General features: G+C 38.3%; 1 protein-coding gene across 2 annotated transcripts in view; it reads right to left on the bottom strand.

Moving 5' to 3' along the window:
• GAREM1 (GRB2 associated regulator of MAPK1 subtype 1) overlaps nucleotides 1–25637 on the bottom strand; it is a 177464-nt gene that overhangs the window by 99413 nt on the left and 52414 nt on the right. For both annotated transcript variants that reach the window (XM_012782572.3, XM_012782573.3), the window contains exon 2: nucleotides 15438–15578. In XM_012782572.3, the coding sequence (XP_012638026.1) occupies nucleotides 15438–15578 (141 nt within the window). The remainder of the gene's footprint in view (nucleotides 1–15437; nucleotides 15579–25637) is intronic.

Genomic DNA, 25637 nt, shown 5'->3' with positions numbered 1-25637 from the left:
GTCAACATGTGCCCATATGATTATGTTCTACCTCTAGCTTAAGTCAAACTCACAGTAAATGAACCATGCTAGATCTAATGCTAGACCTTTTCTTAGGTTTGAGCAAAACAGTAGAGCTCCAACAAAAGCAACTAAGATCTGCATTAATTTTAAGCAGCTACCTCTTGAGAACTATGTACATCAAGATAAGGAAAGGCAGAAAGTAGAGGATGAAAGGTGAAAGTAAAATGCCTGAATGATTCTAAAAATAAAAATTATTCTGTATAATATATGCCTTTGAGAACAATTCCACATGGGGAATAAGACATGTAGTAATTCAATACTTGTTCATGTATTCAACTGTTCAACCATTTAAGAATTTATTCATTTAATCCCATGACAAACACCTATCAATTTTATAAATAATGAAATTGAAGTACAGAAAAGTTAGACAAGGTATATAAGACCACATAGTCCCTTAGAGGATGAGCCAGGACAATGAACCTCCTGTATACACTGACATTTTAGTATTTACTTTAGTTGGGAAGAAAAATCCAAGGTGTTAGGCCACTGAGGAGTGGAAGTAAAAGTGGGAACCCTTATCTTGTTCATGATTCTAATGAGGTCAGAACTATGTCATTGCTGTTGTTGTTTGTTTTAAGCCATAAAGAAGAAGGGGATGAACTTAAGTCTTTGTCAGGAATCACAAAACTGACCCAAGGTGGTCCCTGCCACCTGGACATCTTGGAGCCTGTGTAATTCAAAGTCTGCCCAGCTGCTAAACATGAAGACGGTGGTCCCAGGTGACTGGACTTTAGCAGCACTAGTGGAAGTCCCTCTACATGGCAACATGCTCAGTGGCTACCACATGGGAACTCACCAGAACCACAATATAAAAGGTAATTTCTTTTTCTTTTTCTTTTTTTTTTTTTGAGACAGAGCAAGAGTCTCAACCTGTTGCCGGGGCTAGAGTCCCAGAGAGTCAGCCTAGCTCACAGCAACCTCAAACTCCTGGGCTCAAGCAATCCTCCTGCCTCAGCCTCCCGAGATCCTCCTGTCTCAGCCTCCCGAGTAGCTGGGACTACAGGCATGCGTCACCATGCCTGGCTAATTTTTTCTACATATTTTTAGTTGTCCAACTAATTTCTTTCTATTTTTTTTAGTAGAGACAGGGTCTGGCTTTTGCTCAGGCTGGTCTCGAACTCCTGAGCTCAAACAATTTGCCCACCTTGGCCTCCCAGAGTGTTAGGATTACAGGCATACGCCACTGCGCCTGGCCAAAAGATAATTTCTTAATGTTTCCTGTAACAGGTAAAATGCATCATCTGATTTTCCTTCTACCATCTCACAATAAGTCTACTGTGTGTGTGTGTGTGTGTGTGTGTGTGTGTGTGTGTGTGTGTGTGTGTAGGAAGAGATGGGGTGGGGTGAGGTGAAGTGAAGTGATAAAGTGATAAATGCCAGGAATTCTGTAGTTCAAATGTCTTCATTCTTTAAGTTTCCATAGTTGTCTGCTCTCTTAGTTCAGATACAAGGTTTTTGCTCAAGTAAAAGGACTGCTCTCTCCCAAGCCCACTTATATCTTGGGAAAATACAGAAGACCCTTCTGTTCTGCTTGGTGCTCCAATGGCAGGGAGGAGGAACAAAAAGCCCTGGCGTTTGTGAGCTTTTTCCATTAGAAGCGCTCCTGCTAAGAACACTACCTATATAGTGTGGCTGACAAGAGGCTTAAAGGTAAAGGAGGGATGGAAAACCAGAAAAGAACAACTATAGCCTCAATCGAAATGCTTTCGCATAGCTGAGAGCATATCATCCTTCTCTTCCTGATTCAGACAGCCTGTCCGTGAGAATCCAGAATCCTCAGCAGACTCAGGGAACAATGGAATGTATTATTTGCTATTTCCACTTTACTTATGCAATCTGCCAGCCACAAAGGGCTGTCTCCACCTGCTGACAAAGAGTTCTCTCTAAAACATAAATACAGTATCACGGGAATGAGCTCACTGCTGACAGGAGTCAGTCCAAACCCAGCATGGTCACAAGAACACTGCCATCTGGCCACTGCAGTGGGCTGCAGGTTGCAGGTTGCAGGTTGAGTGCTCGGCTCTGCAATTGGGGGGCTGTGGGTTTGAACCTCGACTTCACCATCTCTTGACGGTAGGACCTTGGCTAAAATCCCAAAGCCTGCTTTCCTCATCCGGAAAAGGACAGTCTCTGTATTAAATGAGATGATGGCAATGTGTAATGCACTGGCCCAGCCACTGCACGGGAGGTGCTCCCTGAATACTCGCTATGGTGGGTCCTAACTGCCACCACTGCCTTGTCTCTACTGTCCCCTCACCCTCTGCATCCACTGCCCAGTATCTAGCAGGTCTTCAATTACTCAGTTAACATCTGGATAGATACACAGACCTACAGCAATAACGCTTCAATGGAATCTCTCCTTAGATTTGACTCCCTATGTAGTTGCTCTAACTTTAAAAAAAAATGCTATTATTAAAATGTTGGGAAGGGAGGAGAATTAGCAATACAAGAGAAATGGTGATGCATTTGGGGCAGGGGGAGCTGGGAGAGGAAGTTCCAGATCTTGACTTCACACGGACACATCTTAAATTCTTAATTTCAACAGCATTTTAAGAACCACCTGTCATGTAGATGTATATTGTACTCTGAAGCAGGTAGACCAGGTTTGCAAGGTTGTTTTAACTCTTTTAAAATCTGTTTATTCTAGGCATTTACAGATACACCCTTTTTGAAAATAAAGGAAGAAGTAAAGACCCAGGATACTTCTGGAAGACAAACAACGCTTTTGCAACCAAAGGGACTGCTCTACAGCTGCCCCCTGAATTTTTCTGCCATGACACACACGGTTGCTATCAGTCTTATGAGGTATGTGCAGAAAGTAATGTTGATTTGCAACCTGTTGAGCTTTCTTTCCACCCCACCCCCCCAGTCTGGGCAATGACTTGTTATGTTTTAGAAATCAAGTCTGATGCTAATGTTCTAAACAATGTTTGTCTGGTGCTCTCTGTCCAAAAAGTGAGAATTTTTTGTTAATGGAACAGAAAATAAAATGATTATCAGTAATAATAAAGATAATAACAATATTAAAATATCTGGATTTTTCCACCTCAGTTATCATTGACATTTGGGGCTGGCTGATTTGTTGTGGGGGCTGTCCTATGCATTGTGGGATGTTTAGTAGCACCCTTGGTTTCTACCTGCCAGATTGCAGTATTATCCCATTCTCCAGCTGTGAAAATCAAAAATATATCTAGAGGCTGCCAAATGTTCCCAGCATGGAGAAGTGGGTACGAACTTTCAACTGGAATGAGAATGACTGGTCTACGTCAAAGAAAGAAAACAATCATTCTTTTTCCTAAGAAAGTAACAGAGTTAAAAATGGACAGATTCCGTAACAGATGTTTTGATCATAGTGAGTAAACCTACAACACATACACTCTCCCACACAGAGAAATGTACCACAGTACTGAAAATACATGACCAGAATATTTCATTCAACTCATCATGTTTTTCTAGATTTTGACCCTTAGAACAAAGAATTCCTACTGGACGTAGAAAATAAGTAGTTGCCAAATATAGGTAAAACTATTAAATCTTGATGATGTCAATCTTTAAGAGCCTGAGATTTTTGTATGCCATTTTTTTCTCTCATCTGATCCTTTACTCCAAATACACTTTTCTGTGGAACTCCTACCTACGACATACCTGGCAGGATGGAGAATTAAATGGATAAGAACATTCTTGTTTAGTCTAGAGGTCCCATATCTGAGATGACAGGAACAAGAAGGCCCTTAGGGTCCCAAAAGATCACAACGGTTTTTTAAAAGAAATCAAAATCTTTACTTTCTCACTCTATTTCTTATAAGGAAGAACTTGGAAAATTCTTCCTAATAATAAACAGAATAAGGAAAAGTGTGCAAAAGCAACTGTCTATACCTAGGAGGTTAATTTTTTTAAAAATCTGTTTCTTAAAAACTGGAAAAAAAGTTCTTAAAATTCTCAGAATTATCTTTCTCTCCTTTTCCCTTGTTCCTCTTATCTAAATATCAATTTTTACCTCATTAACATCTCCCCTGCCCTCCCCCCCAGCCTAGTTCAGGTCTTCATTATCTTTCATCAAGTTTATTTTAACAACTTCCTAACCGGTTTTCCCACCTGCAATTTTTCGCCATCTTCTAAGCCTCCACACCTGACCAAATTTAAGACACCTGCAGGGGTGGGGGGTTGCCCTTGTGTAATCTTTTTAAAATGCAGATTCTAGAGGAACTCCCCAAGGCACAGAGATTACAGTTCCCATAATTAAGTCTAGAATTTGCTTGAAACTAGGCTTCTAACTTTATCTCCTAAATATTCCTTCCTCTCTATCCCACAAACCATTTAATTTACCTTCTCTGTTACCCATAATCCAAAGCTTAGTTCAGCTGGTACTCTGTCTAGAATGCCCTTTTCTCCCTTGTTCACTTGAAGGTCCTCACCTCCCACTCCTGGAGAGAAGCCACTGCTCCTTATTCAACAGTTCTGTGGCATTCTGTCTGCACCTCTGTGTGACGGTCACCTGTCACTGTCAATGTCTTAGAGCTGCATCTGTCTGATTCAAGTCTGAGACCAGACTCGCTCTCCACGTAGTTCACAGGCATCTTTGTAAACCTACCCAAGAAAAGTCTGCCCTTTAAAGATGAATCAGTTTCAGTGGGGTCAAAAGTATTTATTGAGCCCTTAAAGTATTCAAGCCTGTGTTAGATGCCGTGCGAGAGAGGACTGCCCCTCGAGGAGCACTCAGTAGTGGGAAGAAGAGTAAGAGCAAGACAGAAACCCCCTTGGGTACAAATTGTTACGGAGACTCTCGAGAGTTAGGACTGTAACTATATGGTATGGAAGATTAGGAAAAGCTTCCTGAAGAAGGTTGGGTGGCGGGGGCAAGATCTCACAACTGGGTGGTGACCATGACGTGTGAGCTGTCCAAGTAGAAGCATGGGATACGGCAGGGCAGAACCTGTCTGAGCGACACGGCCCGCAGCAGCAAGTGTCCGCTGGGTATCTCCTGGAGAGCCGTGCTTTTAGTCGAGTGAACAGCAGACCTCAGAAGGGCCCGGCTTTAGACCAGAGTTCCTACTTGCATGGGGAACAGCTCTGAGAAGTCCTGGCCAGCTGGTGGAATAGTAGAGTCATACTTGGAAAAAAAAATCTAACAACAACACAGATGATTGACTGGAGGAGGAAAGGCAGGCACCTGGGTCTCTAAAGCAGGTGAGACACAGTCAGGGAAGGTTGGGAAAGGGGAGCAGCTTCGACAGGGACTGTGGAAGGACAATTAACAAGACTTGGCATACGATTACTTTGGGGGCCAGGGAAGAGCCCCAGGTGGACCGAGGATCGAGATTCCCACACAAGGTGGCTGGATTCATTAATGGAAAAGAGTTGGGACTATGAAATGGTGTGAAGGGCTATATATAAGGAAAAGCATAACTGCCACTGAGTATTAAACTTACAAAATGTAAAAGGCATGGAATGGAGGAATGGAATATTTCAAATGTTTATGTGCCCACTGCATTTCATTTACCTACAATGATTTTTAACATCTAGAAAATAAAAGCTCTGTGTTTATTTTGCTTGTCTCACACTATTAGGGACAAACCCCACGGGGTTCTGTAAACCAGTTCGAACACGTTGGAGGCACTGCGTAATGTATACCTTACTAAAAAAATCAACATGAACGTGTCTGAATCATCTACCCTCTTGCCCCAAATGTCAGAAAAGTTCACACGGTACACATGGTTTGTTGTTTTTCTGTTAGAATACACCCAACAACCAGGGAGATGGGTCAGAGGTTTAACAGAAAGCCAACGCACAACTTCCCTGGAGAGTGAATCATAAAGGCAAGTGATTCCAATCCTAAGAAATTGAGCTCAGTGACTTCAGGAAGTGTTACTAGCACTGCCATTAGTTTGGGAACCCATTAGGTCTGTTTTCCACAAATAGAGAAAGCTCAAAGCAATTCCTAAAAAGGGAACCTTTTAAAAGGTCACTACTTCTTAGAGGTACAAATCCAATATGGAAATCAAATTATGAAGTGAGACAAACACATTCCCACCTATGCTATAAACACTCCATTAACAGTATGGTCACAGGGAGCTTGTTCAAACTTTCCACCTGATGTTTATCACATTATCTCATAGGCTAAATTACACTTGAACTGGAGTTAGCCTTTTCAAGTACCAACTTCCCACTGAGTACCTAAATACAAGTAGAAAAGAAATAGAAAACAGCAGCCTAGGTGTTTTGAAGCCCAGATGCCATTCCTGTTTTGTGCAAGAGTTTTTGTACTTTTTCTTAATACTATATTTTCTGTTTGTAGATCCAGTATATGATTTGCAAGGATTTTGAGAGTAAACAGGCTGAAACGTGAAAACAGCAAAAAAGGGATTCTAAAATGTTTATTATTTTACTAGCATTTATAGAACATTCAAGAGTCTTACTTCATTTAACACCAAATAACTTTCCAATGTATTTGCTCAGATTACTTCCTCTCCGTCTCTCTCATAAACCTCTTATTTTAAGAAAATAATGAAAAAAATAGTTCATTTCTTCCCAAGTTTTATATGCACCCACCAAACCCCTTTAATATTTAAATCGTTACCACCAACTGGGTCAGCCCCTAGAAACTAGCCACAGCTGGGACAATTAGATCTCTGTAGGAAGCCACTAGTTGGGATGGTTCCATCTTATTGTGAACACACAATCATTTCTTCCTGAGTTTCACCTTTCACTGGGTTGTTGCCACAAACATTTAACACTGGAACAAAGCAACCCAGTGAAGGATGAAGATTCACTCATAAAAAAATTACTTAGACTATAAATAAGATTCAAGGGTGGTTGGCAGAGTGGTTTTGATGAGAATACCAGGTAAGGTGAGAGGTCAATAATGTAATTCCCTTTGCCGCTGGTCGCTATGTCATCAATTTTTCACTTTACTTAAGGTAATGAACACCCATACACCCTTTAGCTAGATTTAACAACTTTAACAGTATGCCAGATATTCTTCAATTTTTATTTTTGCCAAAGTATTTTATAAATTATCACATTTTCCCCTTAAATAATTCAGTATGTCCCTCTAAAAAATAAGGATATTTTCCATCGTAACTATAATACCGATATCACAACTAACAAGTTAAATCAAAATCATTCCCTAACAGCATCTCATCATGAATATCATTCGCATTCACATTTCTTTGAGCTTATTATTCTTAAGCCATTATAGGAGACTAGAAAGCAACATACCAAAGACTAGTGACAATCCTAACTCCATTATTCTGGCCAATGTGCTTACAGAGTTTCTTCATCCTTGTTTTGAGGATGTTACAACGCGAGCATGCATACCAATGTGTGAAAGACACATTCTCCTTCTGTTTGACCACAAACACTATGTCACAGCAGCTATAAAAATGTAAATAGGTAATGAAATGGAGATGGAGAGAATAACAAATACCTCTTAGTTTCTCTCTCTTTTCTCTTCTGAATCATTCCCCTTAGCCTAGAAAGATTCCACAGATTTCATGATTCTTAAAAAATGAAATATTCAAAAGCCTTTCACTCCTATGTCTTCTCTCTCTCTCTCTGCTTCCCTTTAATATAAAACATCTTAATAGTTGGTCCTTGCTTATTGTCTTACCTTCCACTCCTTTTTAACCCCCCCTTTTTTTTTTTTTTTTTTGAGACAGAGTCTCACTTTGTTGCCCAGGCTAGAGTGAGTGCCGTGGCGTCAGCCTGGCTCACAGCAACCTCAGACTCCTGGGCTCAGCGATCCTACTGCCTCAGCCTCCCGAGTAGCTGGGACTACAGGCATGCACCACCATGCCCAGTTAATTTTTTGTATATATATTTTTAGTTGGTCAATTAATTTCTTTCTATTTTTGGTAGAGACGGGGTCTCGCTCAGGCTGGTTTCGAACTCCTGACCTTGAGCGATCCGCCTGCCTTGGCCTCCCAAAGTGCTAGGATTACAGGCGTGAGCCACCGCGCCCGGCCTGTTTAACCCCTTTTTGTAAGCGAATTTCCCTCCATTTTGTTGGTTAAGACTGCCCTGCTGAAGATCACCAATTTCCTCAGTCAACACTTTAAAGACTCTTTCCTCAGCCTCTAACATGACCACCCCCCTGGGCCCAGCAGCTTCCCCCTTTACAGCCAAAGGGGCTCTCCTGGAAGCTCTTCTTGTTTTGCATCTTCCCTGTAATTTATTCAGAGATGGGAATATCACCTGTATGCAGATGGCTTATAAGTCTGAAAAGGTCAAGACTTAACACATCTCCTTAATTTTTCCCTACAGTCTGAATACAAGTGGGAAGCAACATGTGGAAGGGACAAAAAGTGGAAACTTTACTCAACTTATTGGCTAATTCTAACAGACCTCTCTAGGATGGTTAGAAGCTTTCCATGTGGAAAGTGCTTTCTTGCACTTTCTAGGGGTCAGTGGTGAAGTTGGGCAGAACTGTTCAAATCACAGTTACTGACTATGTAATATCACAAGATACTTAATATCTCTGAACCTCAGTTTGTACTTGTGCGAAATGTAGGTAACAGAACCCACCTCATGTTTTGCTGTGAAAGTTATATGAAGTAATAAAAGTAAAATGCTGAATTAACAAAGTGCCTAGGAAATTGTAAGCAGTAAATAACCTTTAGTCGTTAACTGTAACCTAGAGTCAATCATGAAAAATGGTTATGTCTTAGATATCTAATATTTATTAATAGCAAAACTAGCTGAGACAAATATTCCTCAGAATACTGGGTTAGTTCTTAGGGCATTTAAAAAGAAAGTTTTCCATTTTATCACATAAGCTTTATCCCATGTAACAGAAAAAGTACACAAAGTGTTGTTCAACACTAGTAGCTACTTTTGTAAATGGATGATTCATGCTAATTAAACTGGCAACCCAAGAGAATAAAATTAGCTTGTTTCAACACTTCCTTTTGTTCAGTAATTACAATTCAAGGTTATGTTAGATGCCACATTACTATAATTTTGCCCGAGAGACAGACATGGCATATCCCGCATTTTTAAAAACAAGTGCTGCCGACATAAATCCAGGTGCTTGCTGAGTAAGGGCCTTGAAGACTGCATAAGCAATTCTCACCAACACTGCGCTGGAGTGTCGTTTATTTCTGTACATATTGCAACTAGGGGGAAGTACTGAGATCACTTTAGCTTGTTACAGATTCACCAGACTTGCAGGAGGATGAAAATTTAAAAATAGAAGCCAAACATGGCTGGAGTTCATCTCAGATGCTTGTGTTCACGGAGCAATCTGTTCATCCATGATGACAGCGGGCATGCCATCGTATGATTTAAATTTTCATAAACCCACTCAGAATTGCATTACTTTGCAAATTGGTAGACCACAAACAGGCAGACACCTCACATTCTGATCCACTTGGTTTCTCAAAGCTGTGTCTCTGTAGAGGGTTTTCATGAGAGGTGAGAGAGAGGGGGGAAGTTATCATTGATTTAATACTCCTTATGTGCCAGCACCATGCTGAGCCATTTATACAAGTTAGATCACAGAGAATCTTCATATCATTTTCTGAGGCAAATCTCCATTTTATATAGCGGGGACTTGGAGCTTCAAAGGATAAATAAAACTCCAGACACGGAACAGCAGATCCGGGTTTTTGTGGGGCTTTTGGTTTATATTCATTTTTTTTAAATGTCAAATTATACACACTAAATTAGGTTTCAGGCCCTAGAAGGGGTTAGTGTACATGGGGACCCCGAGACATGAGCTTTTAGTGGTGACCAACCTGGGATGTTCTTCACTGACCATGCAGTGCTGCAGAGACAAAAGGAATTTGATGCATAACCTAAATTATATAATAAAATGAAAATCATCGACTTTTAGAAATTCTTGGCTAAAGCTGCTAGTTTATTTATTTATTTATTTTTTAATAGATGTTTTTGTTTAAGAAGTCAGGATACAAGACTGGGAGAGGAGTGGGAGTGCAGGGTGAATTTGCAGCGTCTGACGCAGTGCCAGGCAGTTCTGAGCTGCATGTTCTGAGCATGCACAATGCAGAAAAATTCTGAGTTCTGGACTGTACGTTTCTTAGGAAACCTTTACCCTTTTGGTAGCAATGTGAAGTTAGAGAGTTTAGATTAAATTTATCTTTGATGCCTTTTAAATGAAACTTGTGTGAAAGAAATCTCTTTTCTAAATGCTATGCCAATTTTTCCTCAGTAGGTTCTCTATTGTTAGCAAAATATGTGACTGGACACCTTCTCTCCCTGAATCAATAATTTGTTTTACCAAGAAAATACCTTTTCTCCAAAATTAAAAACTTATTTTACCAGAATGAGGAAGTCTTTATTTTCCTAAAGCATATCTAATAATGCCAGAATTCGGTATAAGGAGATTCTTACTACCACCACTGATAGGAACTTCAAAACTGTATTTATCTTTTCTCAAAGTATGATGAAATTATTTCTATGTGAAATATTTCATGAAAATTTCTGATGAAGAATATGGAACAGCCCTCTGAACTGTGATTTCTTAAAAATAGTGACTTTTACCACTGTCCAAAATATATGTGAATAGAGCTGAGCATGGCTGCCCAGGCTGTGCACTGCCCAACTTCAAGGGACCCCCTTAACAAAGATCACAGAGTGAGGAGAATTGCCTGGAATCGTGCAGTGAAAGATATCTAACTGAAACAGTATACTGATTGAAAAGATTGGTTGCTACCAATGCCAGAAAACAAGGACATGCTCAAAAAAATGAAGGGGGCATGTCACAGAGATACAGTTGCCAGCATGTGCCCAAATGGCCAAATATGGGACAATTTGAACATCGAATAAATAAGGACAGTAATATAACACACTGAATGACATAAGAATCCATGTCTATGTTGATAACAACAGGTAACTAAATAAATGCATAAATCGGAGAGAAGGAAACACTTTTCCTTACAGTAAAATGACAACTAATAAATATAAGAAGGAACGATGGGATTAAGTTAGAAAAGCACCATTTTGCCATTCTCATAGTAAAAGCTGAATCAGACAGAAATCATCGATAGCTGCTTAACAAGGGGTATAGGTGGGAAGAGAGAAGGGAAGATTTAGACAAAGAGTAAGAGAGAGTCTAAAAGTACCTCCTCTCAAACTTCCTAGTAATCACAAAGTAAATGTTAATTGTATAGCAGAGAAATCAGACAACACCTTAACCAAGTGATCAAAACGAACATTATCAATATGGGGCAAACAGACATTCCTTGCCTCCAGATGTGATTCCTAAGACGGACACACCATCACATATGTAGCAATGCACTCAAAAATGTGTAACCTGAATCCAACCATGAGGAGACAGGCGAACCCAAATTGAGGGCTATTCTAGAAAACAATGCGTCTGTACTCTTCAAAAATGTCTATATCATGAAACACAAGGATAGCTGAGGAACTTGCTCCAGATTAAAGGAAACTATAGAGACAGAATAGTGAAATACAGTTAAGTGGTCCTAGACTGGGTACTGTCCTGGAGAGGAAAAATGCCATAAAGGACATTATTGAGACAACTAACAAAACTGGAACATGGTCTGTAGATTAAAGTATTATGTGTCCTGAATTTGCTGACAGTACTGTGGTTACATAAGAGGATATCCACGCTCTTAGGAAATGCACAGTGAAGTAGGGGGGATGTATGCTGTCTATTCTCAAACGAGTCAAAAAAAAAATGGGTCTATGTGTGTATATTTATATAAGCAGTTGGTGGGGGGAGGAGGGAAAGAATGATTAAAAAACAAATGTGGCAAAATGATGCTAAAAATGGGTAAAACTGAGTAAATGGCATAAGGAAGTACATTATACTTTTGCAACCTCAAAATCAAAAGTTAAAAAAGCAAAACAAAAAACAGCAGCCACAACATTGAGGGATATCAGGATTCAACTGGCTTTAATGAGCAGAAAAGCAATTTGACTTGTAATTAGTAGTGCAAGGTAAAGAGTTAAATCCTTAGAAGCACTGTGTTGCTATCATAATCATCAGCATCACCATTAACACTAATGGAAGACTTATTAAGTGGTAGCCCTCTGAAAGCTGTTTCACCTGTATTATCTCTTTCAATCTTCACAACCACCCTAAGAGAAAGGCACTATAATTATCTCCACTTTAGAGATGAGGAAATAAAGATTTAGAGAGGTTTAGTAACTTGCCCAAAATAACACAGACAGAAAATGGCAGAACTACTACAACTGGAACTAGGTTGTTTGGTTACAAAGCTGGTGGGCATTACAATTATGTTAAACATATTTAATTACTATTTATGAATGTTCCTCAAAGAATGTGAGATTAATCTCAACCTAGATGAAATCCTGACAAATTAGTAAAATATGCATGGATAAGGGATTCCTCTACTAATTAAAATTAGAGCATAAATAAGCTAGGGAGACATAAATGATATTTTTGGTCTCCACAACATACTTTATGCTCTCTTTCTTCCAAGGGCTGAACCAATAACAAATTAGGCTGAACCTAATAACAACATATTCTTTGGAAAAAAATTATACCCCAAATAACCACTGAAAGGATCAATCATGTCAAGACTTAAAAGTCTTAATTACATTGTAATTAAAGCATATTGCACTCTACTGACCTATTAGCCTACCCTATAGGATATTTTTTAAAAACAAGTACATCACTAACTTTGTCTTTATAAAACAAGTTTCTTGGTCCCATCTTAATATGTGAAACCCAAAACAAAAAGATCAACTGTGTCTATTTGAACCTCAAAACTTCTACCTAAGCTTCTTGCTAAAGCAATTCAGGAAGACAGCTGAGAAAATTTAGACACTCATGACCAACCCTTCATTCCATTTTATCTAATGGCAAATGATCTTGTAAATCATTTGGTCCTATTTCAAGTTCTTCTTTCTGGAATATACTTTCTCTCTTTTCAGGTAAAGTGGTATGATCTTAGTGCCCATGTTTCCTTTTAGCATTGGCATCTCAATTACATTAAAAAAAAATATCACATGCAACATGATGCCTGGTTTCTTGGTCAGGTATATCGTTATCTTCCTTATAGATCAAGAGTAAGCTGCTAAACATACCATAATCTTTCTTACCAGTAGAGGCTGGATGGCTATTGATAAAAGAAAAATGTCCCAAATCCTAAAACATTTGCAAATATTTGCAGGTGTCTTGGGAAATCTTATCATCTGACATTGTGGATGCCCATTCCAGAACAATGGGCTCCCAACAGTGGTTGCATATTTTAACCAAGGGGGAGCTTTTAAGATCCTGTGGCCCAGATCACACTCCGGAACAATTAGCCCAGTACCTCTGGGGGTGGGACCCAGGCACCAATCTATTTAAAGCTCCCCAAGTGATTGATTCCAATGTGTAGCCACAGCTGAGATCCCTAGTTCGAGCATCCATGGCCACAAAGAATGATATCTTTTGTGTATGGATCCAACGGATTATCAGGAGTTATCTTAGAATTGGTGTAACTGGTTAAAGAATGTATAGCTCAACTGATGAGTGAAGACACGCGTGTACACAGTGAAAGGCAACTGGACAAAGACTGAGGACGTGGGCCAAATGAATGTGACCACATGGGGCAGCAGAGGATGCCTGCAGCCTCCCGATGCCATGGCGGGCTGTGAGAAGCGGCAGGGCGGCAGAGGCAAGTCCAGCTGGGGGATGATGTAAGTGGAAAAGCGTCTAGTATGTTCAGGAAACAGTGAGATGACTAATCTAGCTAGAGTGGGAGTAGGAAAGATAAGTCTGGAGAAGTAGACTAGAACCGGTCCCTGGAGGGCCTTCGGCAGTAAGTCAAAGAACCCGGTGGCAGTGTGAAGTCTCTAAAGGGATTTGGGGAAACGATGAGATGAAAGCATTCTTTTTGGGAAGACTGACATGACAGAGCTCTTCACGATGGTTTTGGGGAAAAGACTAAAACTTAATCTATTAATAGAAGAGTACGGCAGACTAGGTAAAATAGTATATATAATGAAGGAATGTAGTAACTTACCTTTCTTTTTGGTTTTCCACAAAGACAGAAACCAGAGTTTGGAGCCTGCTAAAAATAATGCAGAGCTCACCTGTTGTGAGAGGAGAGATTGGGCAGGATAGAATGTTTGTTTTGTTCTCTGCCCCTACAAACACTGGCCCGTTTGCCTGGCTCCCAATCTCATAGATGTAAGGCTACTCCTATGGAACAAAATTTTAGGCCACAGAAATTCTCTGTTATACGTTTTTTGAATGAGAAGGATTTTTGAGAAGCTGGGTCACACTGGCAATAGAAGACTCCTAGGAATCAAAAAGGTACCAAATCATTCATTCATGAATTCGTTAAATATTTATTCAGCAAATACCATTTGCTACTGTCTAGACAGTGGGAATTACAGCAAGGTCCCTTTTCTAAACAGATAACTCTCTGGGCATTATAGAGGTGTCACTCAAAAACACAATGGTAGTCTAGGGCTACAAAATTTATGGCTAGTTGATTAAAAATGTCTGCTACAGACTTTCAAAAAATTGGGTGGGGAGTGATGGCTCATGCCTGTATTGAGGTGGGAAGATCATTTGAGCCCATCAATTCAGGGCTGCGGTGGGCTATGATTGTGCCACTTGGGCAACAAAGCGAGAGCCTGTCTCAAAAAAAAAAAAATTGAATAACACAAAAAAAGGTTAAGAGCCTTCATACAATGAACTATAACACAGTAGAAGAAAGTGTAGGGTAACATATTTTTTTAAATACTGCATTTAAAAGCCACTACTACTACAAGTTTATTCAAGCCACCAGACGTATCTTAAGCTCCTACAACAGTGCTGGCACAAAGAATTTGCTCCATAAAAATCCGTTAAATGGCCTTGTTACACTGAATGGAGTCCAAAGTGAGGTAAGAAGGCAGCTATTACCTTTATTTAACAATGCATTGTGGTGTTCTCAGTTGCCTATGTTCTAAATGCCTAGTCAAAAAGAGGGACATGTCCAGGTATCTAAACTACAATCCCATACGTTTAAAGCCAGACCACAATGCTCCTTTGTGAAATGGTATCTTGTGAAGTCCTTACAAAGTCATTCACAAAAGCAACATTCAAGTTGTGTAAAGGGTTACTCTCAGGACCACATACAGCTTAGAGGTTAACTACATATACTGATTTTAATGCCAAGACTAAAGAGAAGTTCTTCGTGTTTGCAAAATTTTCATATTATAAATACCTAATAAGAATCCTCTTTTAACTGCATGTATTTGTCAGAAATACCTGTGACAAAATGAATTTGAGCTTTCACTGTTTCATAAAATAACTACACAAAAGTATCTGATTCTTTTTCTAAGTCATTATACTCTCTAGTTTATAGATAATCCTAGAGGGAAAAAAAATAGCTATTCAAGTCCCCTTCCTCTCTCTGCCTTTTCTTGCCCAGGAAGACGAGTCTTACCTGCATAATGTACCGGAATCTCTATCTTTGGCCCAATGACATAGTGCCCCTCTTCCAGGCTATGGGCAGTGATGGTGGTCCACTGACGGCACGAATGAATCAGAAGGTAGTCATTTTCCCGCAGCCCTTCTATGCATTCTCCTAGAAAATATAATTTTACATAAGAAACGTGGAATTCACATCTGCTTACTCCATACTCTGCAATAAAATGTCATTAGTTAAAAAAAAACTTCATCAATGTAGAAGCTGATAGTTCATTCCAAGATGAGATAAAGTTCACCTCTGAATTGGTTTAGAAAAAAAGGTACTCCATACTAAGTCGACAATTGTATTACATATGGGACTCCACAAAAATGTTTCCTATTTGCAGAGACACATACTTCATTATACTTAAATAGTTATATTTCCATGATAATGGAACATTAGTTAAGTGCCAGCAATACATCAAACACTGTTTAGATGCTTTGCATGTATTATTTCATGGAATAAGATAACTTTTTTTTTTTTAAAAAAGATAACTTTAGGAAGTAGGTATTTGTCTTGGTATACAGGTGAGAAAAATCAAGGTTCAGAACATTAAGTAACATGTCTAAGCACACAGATTAATAAGCAGAAAAGCAAGGATTCAAACCTATGTCAGAGGGATTCCAAAGCTTATGCTTTTAAACACTATAATAAAGCAACTGAAAATAATCAATTTATCTCTCTGTTGAAAGGGTACTTGAAATTAAATGCCTATACTTCCTTTTAAATTTTATATGTTTTTGCCAGTTCTCTCTGGCCTCCAAACTTTCCAATCAATTAAAAATAATAAAAATTTATAACATAAAAATTATTTTTCATTTAATATTTTCTGAAGTAATTTTTTAGCCTTTGAACTGATGACATACTATTTCAAAAGAGAAATCCATTCCTTAAAACTTAAAAGATATTTTTTAGATGCTGAAATAATCCATCTCATTAATCCTGGTTTAGTAATTTTAAATGCTCAATGAAAATACCTGAAAAGGCTAATTGTTTTCAGCCTTCCTTATTTTTGACATTAACTATATTATCTAATTAAGTTATTAGTGATTTAACTGTGTGTTTTGAAATGGCATTTATAGATCTCTCAAAAATTCTTAAAAGTTTCAGTATTTTCTCAATAAAAAGAAGAGGCTGTAATGATTAACTTGGTTATTCTAACCATAAACCAGGGGTCCTCAAACTTTTTAAACAGGGTGCAAGTTCACTGTCCCTCAGACTGTTTGAGGGCCATTGGAGAGTGCAGCGCACATTCCACACATGCCCACTGTGGGCCCGGGAAGAGTTGGCTGCTAAGCAGGACAGGCAGCAGTGGCAAAAACACCCAGCACGCCGGATAAATGTCTTCGGCGGGTTGCATGTGGCCGGCGGGCTGCATTTGGCCCACGGGCCACAGTTTGAGGACGACTGCCATAAACCATCTAATTTGTTTCCAAACCAATAAAGTAACATTTTTAAAAATAGTCTTACTGCAGGAACACTTTATTTTTGTAGTACAAAATACAAAGTTAAAAGCTTTACAGGGAGGGAGGGGAAAGAAACAAAAAGACCTGGAAGTAGAGGTACATTATTAGCAGGAAGGCTGCTGGGATCCAGTTCACGAGGGGGATTTTTCCAACCAGGCTCCCCTGCCCTTCACCATTTGGGAGGACCCAGCTTTTTCATACAGACACCTCCCTGGAGGCCACTGGTACTCATGAGCTCTTTGCGTCCCTCAACCATGTCAAGGCAGGAAGGAGAGATCTAGACGCAGCATCCTGCACTCCCTCCCTCCAGGAGGGGTACGACGGGTGCCGGGAGGGGGAAGATACACAGTAGGCAGAGGAGTTACAAGCACCAGGTTTAGAGTCCGGCACATCTGGTCTCAGTCAATGTTCTGCTACTCACGACTGTGTGGTCTGGAGCAGGAAACTCCTCCTGCCCACCTGTGAGATGGGTTACCAAGAGCCCCTGCTTCACAGAGCAGGTGTGGAGATACATATCTGGCACACTCGACCAGGAAACAAGAGCCATTAATTTTATTATATGCTTTCCCCCCCCTAAAATGTAATCCTTACATAAACATTGTGATTTAGGTTATATTATCTGTTAATAGGTTAGGAAATGACCTTCAGGAGTTAAGAAACTTGCCCAAAGCTGCATGGCTAGTAAGTGGCAGAAGCTGACTTTGAGGTCTCCCTGCACCTCTCCCCTGTTCTTCCGACACCACAATGTCCCTTACCTTGAGAACCACGGATAATAATCCAAAAGACAGGGAGAAGCTGACTTTTGGTTTCAAGTTTCATTCATTCATTCAACCAATGTGACAAGCACTGTTCTTCTAGGCGGCAGGGATATAACATCCAACAAAACAAAGATACCTGACCTGTGGCATTTACTGTCCAAAGGGGAGGAGACAGCCAATACCAACAACAAAAATGAATAATCAGATTATGAATTAATCAGAAGGGGAGAGGTGCTATGGGGAAAAAGAAAAAGTCAAGGGTAAGAGGATCACGAGCATATGGGAGAAGGGACAGTTTACATGTTTGTTATTTTTAAATCTTTCTCATTTATCCAACAAACATTTACTATATTTTATGCACAAGCCAATGGGGGAGTGGACAGAAAATATAAAGAAGACTTCGTCCCTGCATTCAAGAAGTCATTCTTGAGGGTACGATGTGTTTCCATGTAATTGTATGTAAAGGAGGACATGATGAGTCCTATGCAAGAGGACTAAGAAATCTTGGGTGGAGATGGGGACTTCAGCAGAGAAAGTCAGGAAAAACATAAAATGGAAAATTATAGTATTTGAGCCATTCCTTCTTTAAAGAATGAGTTGGGCTTAGATGAGAGGGAAGCAATGGTGAACCACTTAAGAGTTTTGGATAAGAAAATGACCAAAGCTCTGCTTTAGGAAAATTAACCTGGTAGTACTATAAAAGACGGATCCGGGAAGGGGGAAACCAGAGCTACGGGGTATGTGCAGAAAACCCATAGGTAGAATGCACTGCCATTCAGGGAAAAAAGAAAAATGTCATTTTCTGCAACTAAATTGTTGTATCATAAAAACTGTTTTAATTTTATTCCACAGTGGGCTCTAAAGAGGCAGCCAAGAAACAACTGCAGTCGAGTTAATCAAAATGAAAATTTAATGTTAAGTCCTACTGCTAGCTGGTGTAGTAAATGCTCCAGCAAGAGGATTTAGAATGATTTTCAAAGTCATAAAGAAACCAATGCCTATTTTTGAGCTTATGTCTTCATTTTTTTTAACAACTGAACCATGTGCCTGCTTTAGGCAACATAAGTTTCATGAAAATTGTCTAGAAATAAAACTTAATATAATCACTTAAAATATCCTAGGGTAGGACACTGTTAGAGATACTACATTCAGTGAATTCATAAGTAAACAATTTTTAATATAATTATCCTGTTGCTTAACTACTGTGTATAACATACTAAAATTATTATGCATTTCGTGCAATGATGTAGTAACAAGAAGTCCCAAAGAACTGTGTGTTAAATTGCAAACCATGTGAACTCCATCCTGAAATTTCCCCACATTTAGCGCTCTTCTGGGATATACTTCACTTGCCTGGTTTGACCCTGATGCCCTCAACATAAAGTCTTATGTACCTGTTAAAATCATTGTTGACAGTAGGATAACTAGAACCCACGAACCCTTCAAAGTCAGTCTGCTTAAAAAAGGATTCAATTTCAAAATCCAAAATAAATATTTATCAGCTGGATGTGCACAAATGGGTACCTCTCCTTTCTGCTCCATTGGCTTCTGGGCCAATATATCTCCAGAGTCACCTTTCTGATCTCCCCTTGTTACCTTCTCTCTTTTAAATTAGCCTTTACTATGGGAGTTAAGGCTCTACCCTTAGCCTGTTCACTCTTTCTCTCTCCTTTACAATCTTCAGACATTTCTCAAGCATTCAATTAGTTATAGACACTCCCAAATCCATGCTTCCGGTTTCTAATTTCTACTCTGAGCACCTATTCTGGACTTTATTTCCTACACATTGTAACTGGATGTCCCCTCCCCTTCATTAGGCATCATATACTCGTTCAACACACACTCACTGAGGACCAACTGTGTTCTAGGACCTGACAACATAGTAGTGAACCAAACACCTACCTCATGCAGTGCACCTCTTCGCTGGGTTTTCATTCTTGTTTTTCTTTCTCCTAATTTATTTAAATATTGCTGCAGATAACATTTTTTAAAATTTAAAATATGGTACTGATTATCTTATTCTTCTGCTCACATATCTTCCATGATTTCCATTCATACAGAATGAAGCCCTTGGCCTCATTCCTTGGCCCAACATTCAAGTTCCCTATGATCTAGTTCCAAAGAGTCTACCACTTTATGTTGTACCACCCACCCAAACCTACACAAAGCCGAAAGGAACTGTATTCTGTTCATGTATACACTGTAATCTCACTTATCTGTGTCCTCTGCTTTCTTTCCCTTGCCTGGGCCTTTATCTCCTAACCTCTATTTATTCAGCTCTTCATCTTACTCATTCTTGAAAAACCAGCTCAAACACCACCTTCATGAATATCTTCCTGATCCTAATCTTAATCTTGTTCATTTAAACTGCACTTGACTTTATAGCTTTGTTTATCTTCTATGGTGAATTTGTAAGTTTGCTTGAGCATAAGGAACTTAGATCAACTTTTTAAATGTCTATATATTTACATATATAATTTTTTTTGAGAGAGAGAGGGTCTCGCTCTATTGCCCAAGCTGGAGTACAATGGCATGATCACAGCTCACTGCAGCCTCGAACTCCTGGGCTCAAAAGAGCTTCCTGCTTCAGTCTCCAGAGTAGCTAAAATTACAGGCATGCACCACCACACTCGGCTAATTTTTCAAAAAATTTTTTGTAGGGAGGTCTTGCTATGTTGCCCAGACTGGTCTCGAACTTGGCCTCAAGTGATCTTCGCGTCTTGGCCTCCCAAACTGCTGGGATTACAGACATGAGCCACCATGCCCGACCTACATTAATATTTAAATAACATTATAATAAAAATAATTTAACACTGTGGAAATTACAAGCATCTTTTTCTTTTTAAAACCTGGCTACACATTTATCAAGTTTGAGAAACATGGTTGTAGGGGTTAAGGAGCAAAGATACTCAGGACCCCAAATGCTATTGGATGAGAGCCTAACTGTCCCCCTTCTGTTCCATCTTACCAGTGCTCACAGCCATACAATAAAGCAGCTCAGACTCAATGCCTTAGGGTTTTCTTTTCTTAAATATTCTAATATGTTTATATTATTTAGAGTACTTCCCCCAACACTGAATCTGACATTTTTTATGCTGCTTGTAACTGTTTTAGCTTTGTCCAAATTGTCATTAAACTCATTACTGTTGAATATATCGGAATTATTACATAACTTGCAGTGCCTTTTTGTATGAATTACTTAGAATGGTTCTGAATCAATTCAAATCATTATGTAACATCTGTCACAACAGAAACCAAGTCTCTATTACATGCTTTTTTATTTTTAAACATGAAGATGAAGTCTAAGTGTAACTCAGGTGATTGAATCTAATATGTTGACATTAAACCTGCTAGCTTATTACTGACAAGTTTTCTCTTTGGTTAGGATGAATCCAGAGAACAAAACAGACACATAACCCAAGTTGGGGTGGGTTTTTTTCTGTTTGTTTCTTACCATTCTCATGTCACACAGAACAGACCCTGGTTAACAGAACAAAGAAAAGAAAAAGCCAATTATATGTGATTTGGGGCAGCTCTCGAAGTTGTACCATGATTTTGGTGCTAGTAAATTAAAGTGTTTCTTACTGTCCACATTTGTGTTTTTTTGTTCTTACTGTTCTATTTCACACCAGAGTAACAGGCTCAGTCAACAATTTGAAGTTGCGTATCTTAAGGTGTGTGTTTTTAATCCTTTCAACACCTAGAATACCAAACTTTGCGTGGCAAATACATAACCTTACATTACAGATTATTCTTTTTAAAGTATGTTCCTGATTAGTTTGGTTTCCTCTCAGCAGTTGCAGTAGAACCTCATTAATGTGAACACTCATATATATTTGTTAACTGACTGATAAGGCCCCACTGAAACGATGTGATCTGTTAATACATGTGTAATGGGAATCAGATTGACTGAATTTGGTATTGTTTTTATCTGTCCTGGACATAAGCTGCTCCTATGTCATGGCTAAATCTATCACCAATGAGCAAATTAATAAGTTCTATGATTTCTGTGTTGGTGCTTATTACAAATCTAATTTAACAGTTAAACATTGTTTTATTTTGCCAATGTCAAAAGGAAAGCTGGTCAAGCGATACTACTGTACTTACTGTTAATAAATAGTGTGGCATGATTTTAATTGTGTTTACTTGACCTTACAATCCTTTTCACATAGAAAGGAAACTTACTGAGTCAGTTAAATACTCAAACCACTGCATTTCTCTTCAACTTAAACATTTTAAACAAAAACAAAAAACCTTCAATGGGAGGCTGACTATCAAATAGGTTTCTTCTTTCAGGCACACACTAGACCACAATGCCTAACTGCTCCCACAGCTGAGTGTTGCCATGTCACTCATTTCTAGCCAATGGCATGTGAGCAGAAATGACATTTCCCACTTCCTGTCCTGGTCTTACCCATGAAAGCCGCTCACAAACTATCCTTAGTGCTCTTTCCTCAGCCAATGGCTAAATATTGATTCTCAGCAATACCTTGGAACAAACTGAAGATAGCACAGCTGCCAGCAGTCTGGGTTCCTTAATTAATACGTATTGGAACAAACCTCCTCCCCATGCCCCGACCACACACTGAGCTGTTACGTGGGAAACATCCTTCTACTGTGATATTATGCCAGTGACGTGCTGCAGTTTTCCTTTTTTGTTACAGTGGCTAGCCTACCTGAACCAAAACATCTAAACACATAACTCTCCACACCAGCAAAGTCTCCTAATAATAATGATCACAACAGTTTTGTGACAGAGGCTATTCTTTCCAAGTATTCCTCATACATACAAATTTATCTTCATTTTGCAAAGGTAGCTTAGACTAAAATATTCCATTCCTCATCCTTTTAGTTTGATTCTATTTATTTGATTCTATAAACTGAGAGATGTAATTAAATGCTATTTAATCAGCATCCTCAAACATTTTCAATGGATGAGGTCCTAGTTGTTTTATTGTCTTCCCAACGAACAAGAAATATTTACTGTGAGAACATAACATGGCATTCTGGTAACACTGTTGTCCCTAAAGACTACAATCCAAGTGACATGATGAGTAAAGAAAAGGTATGTGTGTGTGGGATAAGGTGATGTCATAGAAAATTGCTACAGAAAAATGAAAGAGTAATCTGAAATAAAAAAATGAAAATGTTGTCTGCAATGAAAAGGTAGCAAGATGGTCCAGAGAGGAAATCACAGAAAAGGAGGAGAATCTTAAAAGAAACAACTAATTGGCAATCATTAAGAGGGAGAAATTATAAATTGATCAGGAAGAATGTGATTATAGGAAATCACTGAAACATAGGTAATAATTCTGAAATCAATGGAAACTGAAGAAACCAAAACTTTTTAAGTGGGAAAAATGAACTATTTCTTCAAGAATCTTCTACTAATTTCTTCTTACTCTAAATAAACATCAACAAACCTACATTGTTTAAGATACCATTTCTGGGTAAAAACTTTATTGGAAAGCCCAGAGACTTTAATCTTGAGTTCTAAGCAAGTGAAAGAGTTGTGTTTTTAGGTTTTATGGTTGTCTGTGAAAACCTGGCAAAAAATTAAGGAAATAGAGACTAATCTATACAAAGCATTAATTGGTAATGAAGTCAATGAACTTCATGGTTCTAAGCAAATGAAATCTAAGCAAAAAGGAATGTGTGAAACAAAAGAGAAAAAAAGAGATAAGTGATATATTATTACCTCTTTTCAAATGAACCCTTAGACAAAGGACTCCTTTCTTAACAGATTTATCAGGAATTACACATAACAGATTCCTGCTGTATAAAACAGAAGTATGCTTACTTTAGTCAAATCTGAAATTTTATATTCTGAAATACTGAACTATACCTAATATTTAAAAGATATTAATAAGAATACTATACCCAAGCAACTTTTAGAAAAACAGATGAGCAACTGTAATACCAGCATTTTTACAAACATTCAAAATATACTAAATCTTCTAGCACAGTACCTGGCATTTATTATGTAATATTTTAGGCACGTGAAGGAAGGGGCTCAGATTTACACAGGAAAATTATCCTTTGAAAACCCATTAAACTGTAATATGTAGACATTTCTGTCTCAATAAGTCTGATACATCCAGTTTGTCCTCCAGTGTTGGAGAAGCGAATGTAAGATGATACATTTAGTTTGTGCAATGTGTGTATTTATGACACTGTGTGAGGATGTTCACACCATAAAAGTTACACAGAAACTGAGAGCAACAGAGAGAACCACAGAAGCAGGCAGTCCTTGTCTCAGGCTCCAGCAGACGGCAAAGGCCAAATCATCATGCAAGTTTCTAGCTCTCTCTCTCTCTGTCCCCAGTTCTCTGCTTCCAATAGTGTAAATAAATATATGGCTCCATATGGTAGCTGAAGGGTAGTGTAAGATCTCAGAAATAGCCTAGGATTTGCAGTCAGACTTAAATTGTGGTTCTACTATTTATTAACTATTTGATCATGGGCAAATTACTTAACTTCTTGAGCCTTGGTGTTCTTACATTTAAATGATAATAGTATTGTGAGGAACTTGGGTGTACAAATAAAGCAGTCAATATATAGTACTGTGCAGATAGAAGGCTCTCAACAACTATGACTTTGGTTTTATTTTTCCCTCTTATTAGCCTGGCTCAGGTACACAATACAGTTTCTTTGTCCGATGGGAAAACACACTACTATAAAGTATGATGACTTGAACTTTATGTTTCACCTCAACTAATAAAGGGTCGATTTTCATCAGGTATAAATGTCATATAAACCCCAACAATTGTATTTCAAGAGGATAAACTGAGCTGCAGGTGAAACTTAAGAGATTTTCAGTGTCATTTTGTTTTAAATTGGGTTTCACTTCCCTTGAATTTATTAGTTGACGAATAAAACAAACATAAGATACTAAAGAATCAAATTATAAAATACAATTCATTGCCATGGAAGTTATACCAGAGATAGATTCTTAAGAAAAATATTTGAACTACATATATGACAGTTTTTAGAATTTCTTCACATTATGTGGATTTCTAAAAATATTGCTTAGGCTTAAAAACAAAACCAAATAAAACTTAAACAAAGAAAGACTCATTCAAGTGCCAATGCTGAAATCTAATGTTTTCAGTATCAATACACAAAACCATTGGATTTTGATATTCTCTGTACACATAACAGAGGGTTAATAAGAAAAATATAGATGTCCACTAACACTTGAAGTTTTTTATTTTGCAAGATAGGTTGCACTGAAGGCAACAGCTAGACAATACATCTATGACTTCAAAATACATAATAGAAAAGTTCAACATGAAAGACTACTATATTAAAATAATGAACTAAGCAAACACTAAAAAAATCAGATCATTAAGTTTTATAGACAAATTTATATTATAAAGATATAACAGGCCTAAAAGAAGTAAAAAGTGTCTCCATTAAGTAGGTGCAACTTCTTAAAATAGAACTGGAAAATAAAATAGCTAACCATCATTTCTTTTTAAAACCCTAAAAATAAAAAGCCAAAAAAATGAAAAAGAAAGAATACTAAAAAAAATCCAGGAGTTTACAGATACTGACTGAGAGATATCATCAACTAAATTGGCACTGTGGTTAGTTACATTTCCTAACCAATTATATTTCTTACAGATAAATTATTAGTACAATTTTCTGGGGCAAAATGTTAACAAGAAAAAAAAATCACTTTGACACTTGGTGCTATATACACAGGGCCATTTCCTAAGCTTGTGATCTGAGACACGTGTATTGCGTGCATATATTTTTTTTAAATAAAAAATATATTTTAATGACTGAAAGTATATTAGCAATTATAGGTAAAAGGTCACTATTTGCAAAGTTTAAATTATGACAAATTTAAATAATGTTTTAAAGGTATTGACAGACACTGACAAAATAAGGGAGAGTACAGCTTGGCTCAATAAATGCAGGGGACTCCCCCCCACCAAGATCTATTA

Source organism: Microcebus murinus, chromosome 17 (assembly GCF_040939455.1).
Source record: "Microcebus murinus isolate Inina chromosome 17, M.murinus_Inina_mat1.0, whole genome shotgun sequence".
NCBI lineage: Eukaryota > Metazoa > Chordata > Mammalia > Primates > Cheirogaleidae > Microcebus > Microcebus murinus.
This window is presented reverse-complemented; position numbering and strand designations above follow the sequence as displayed.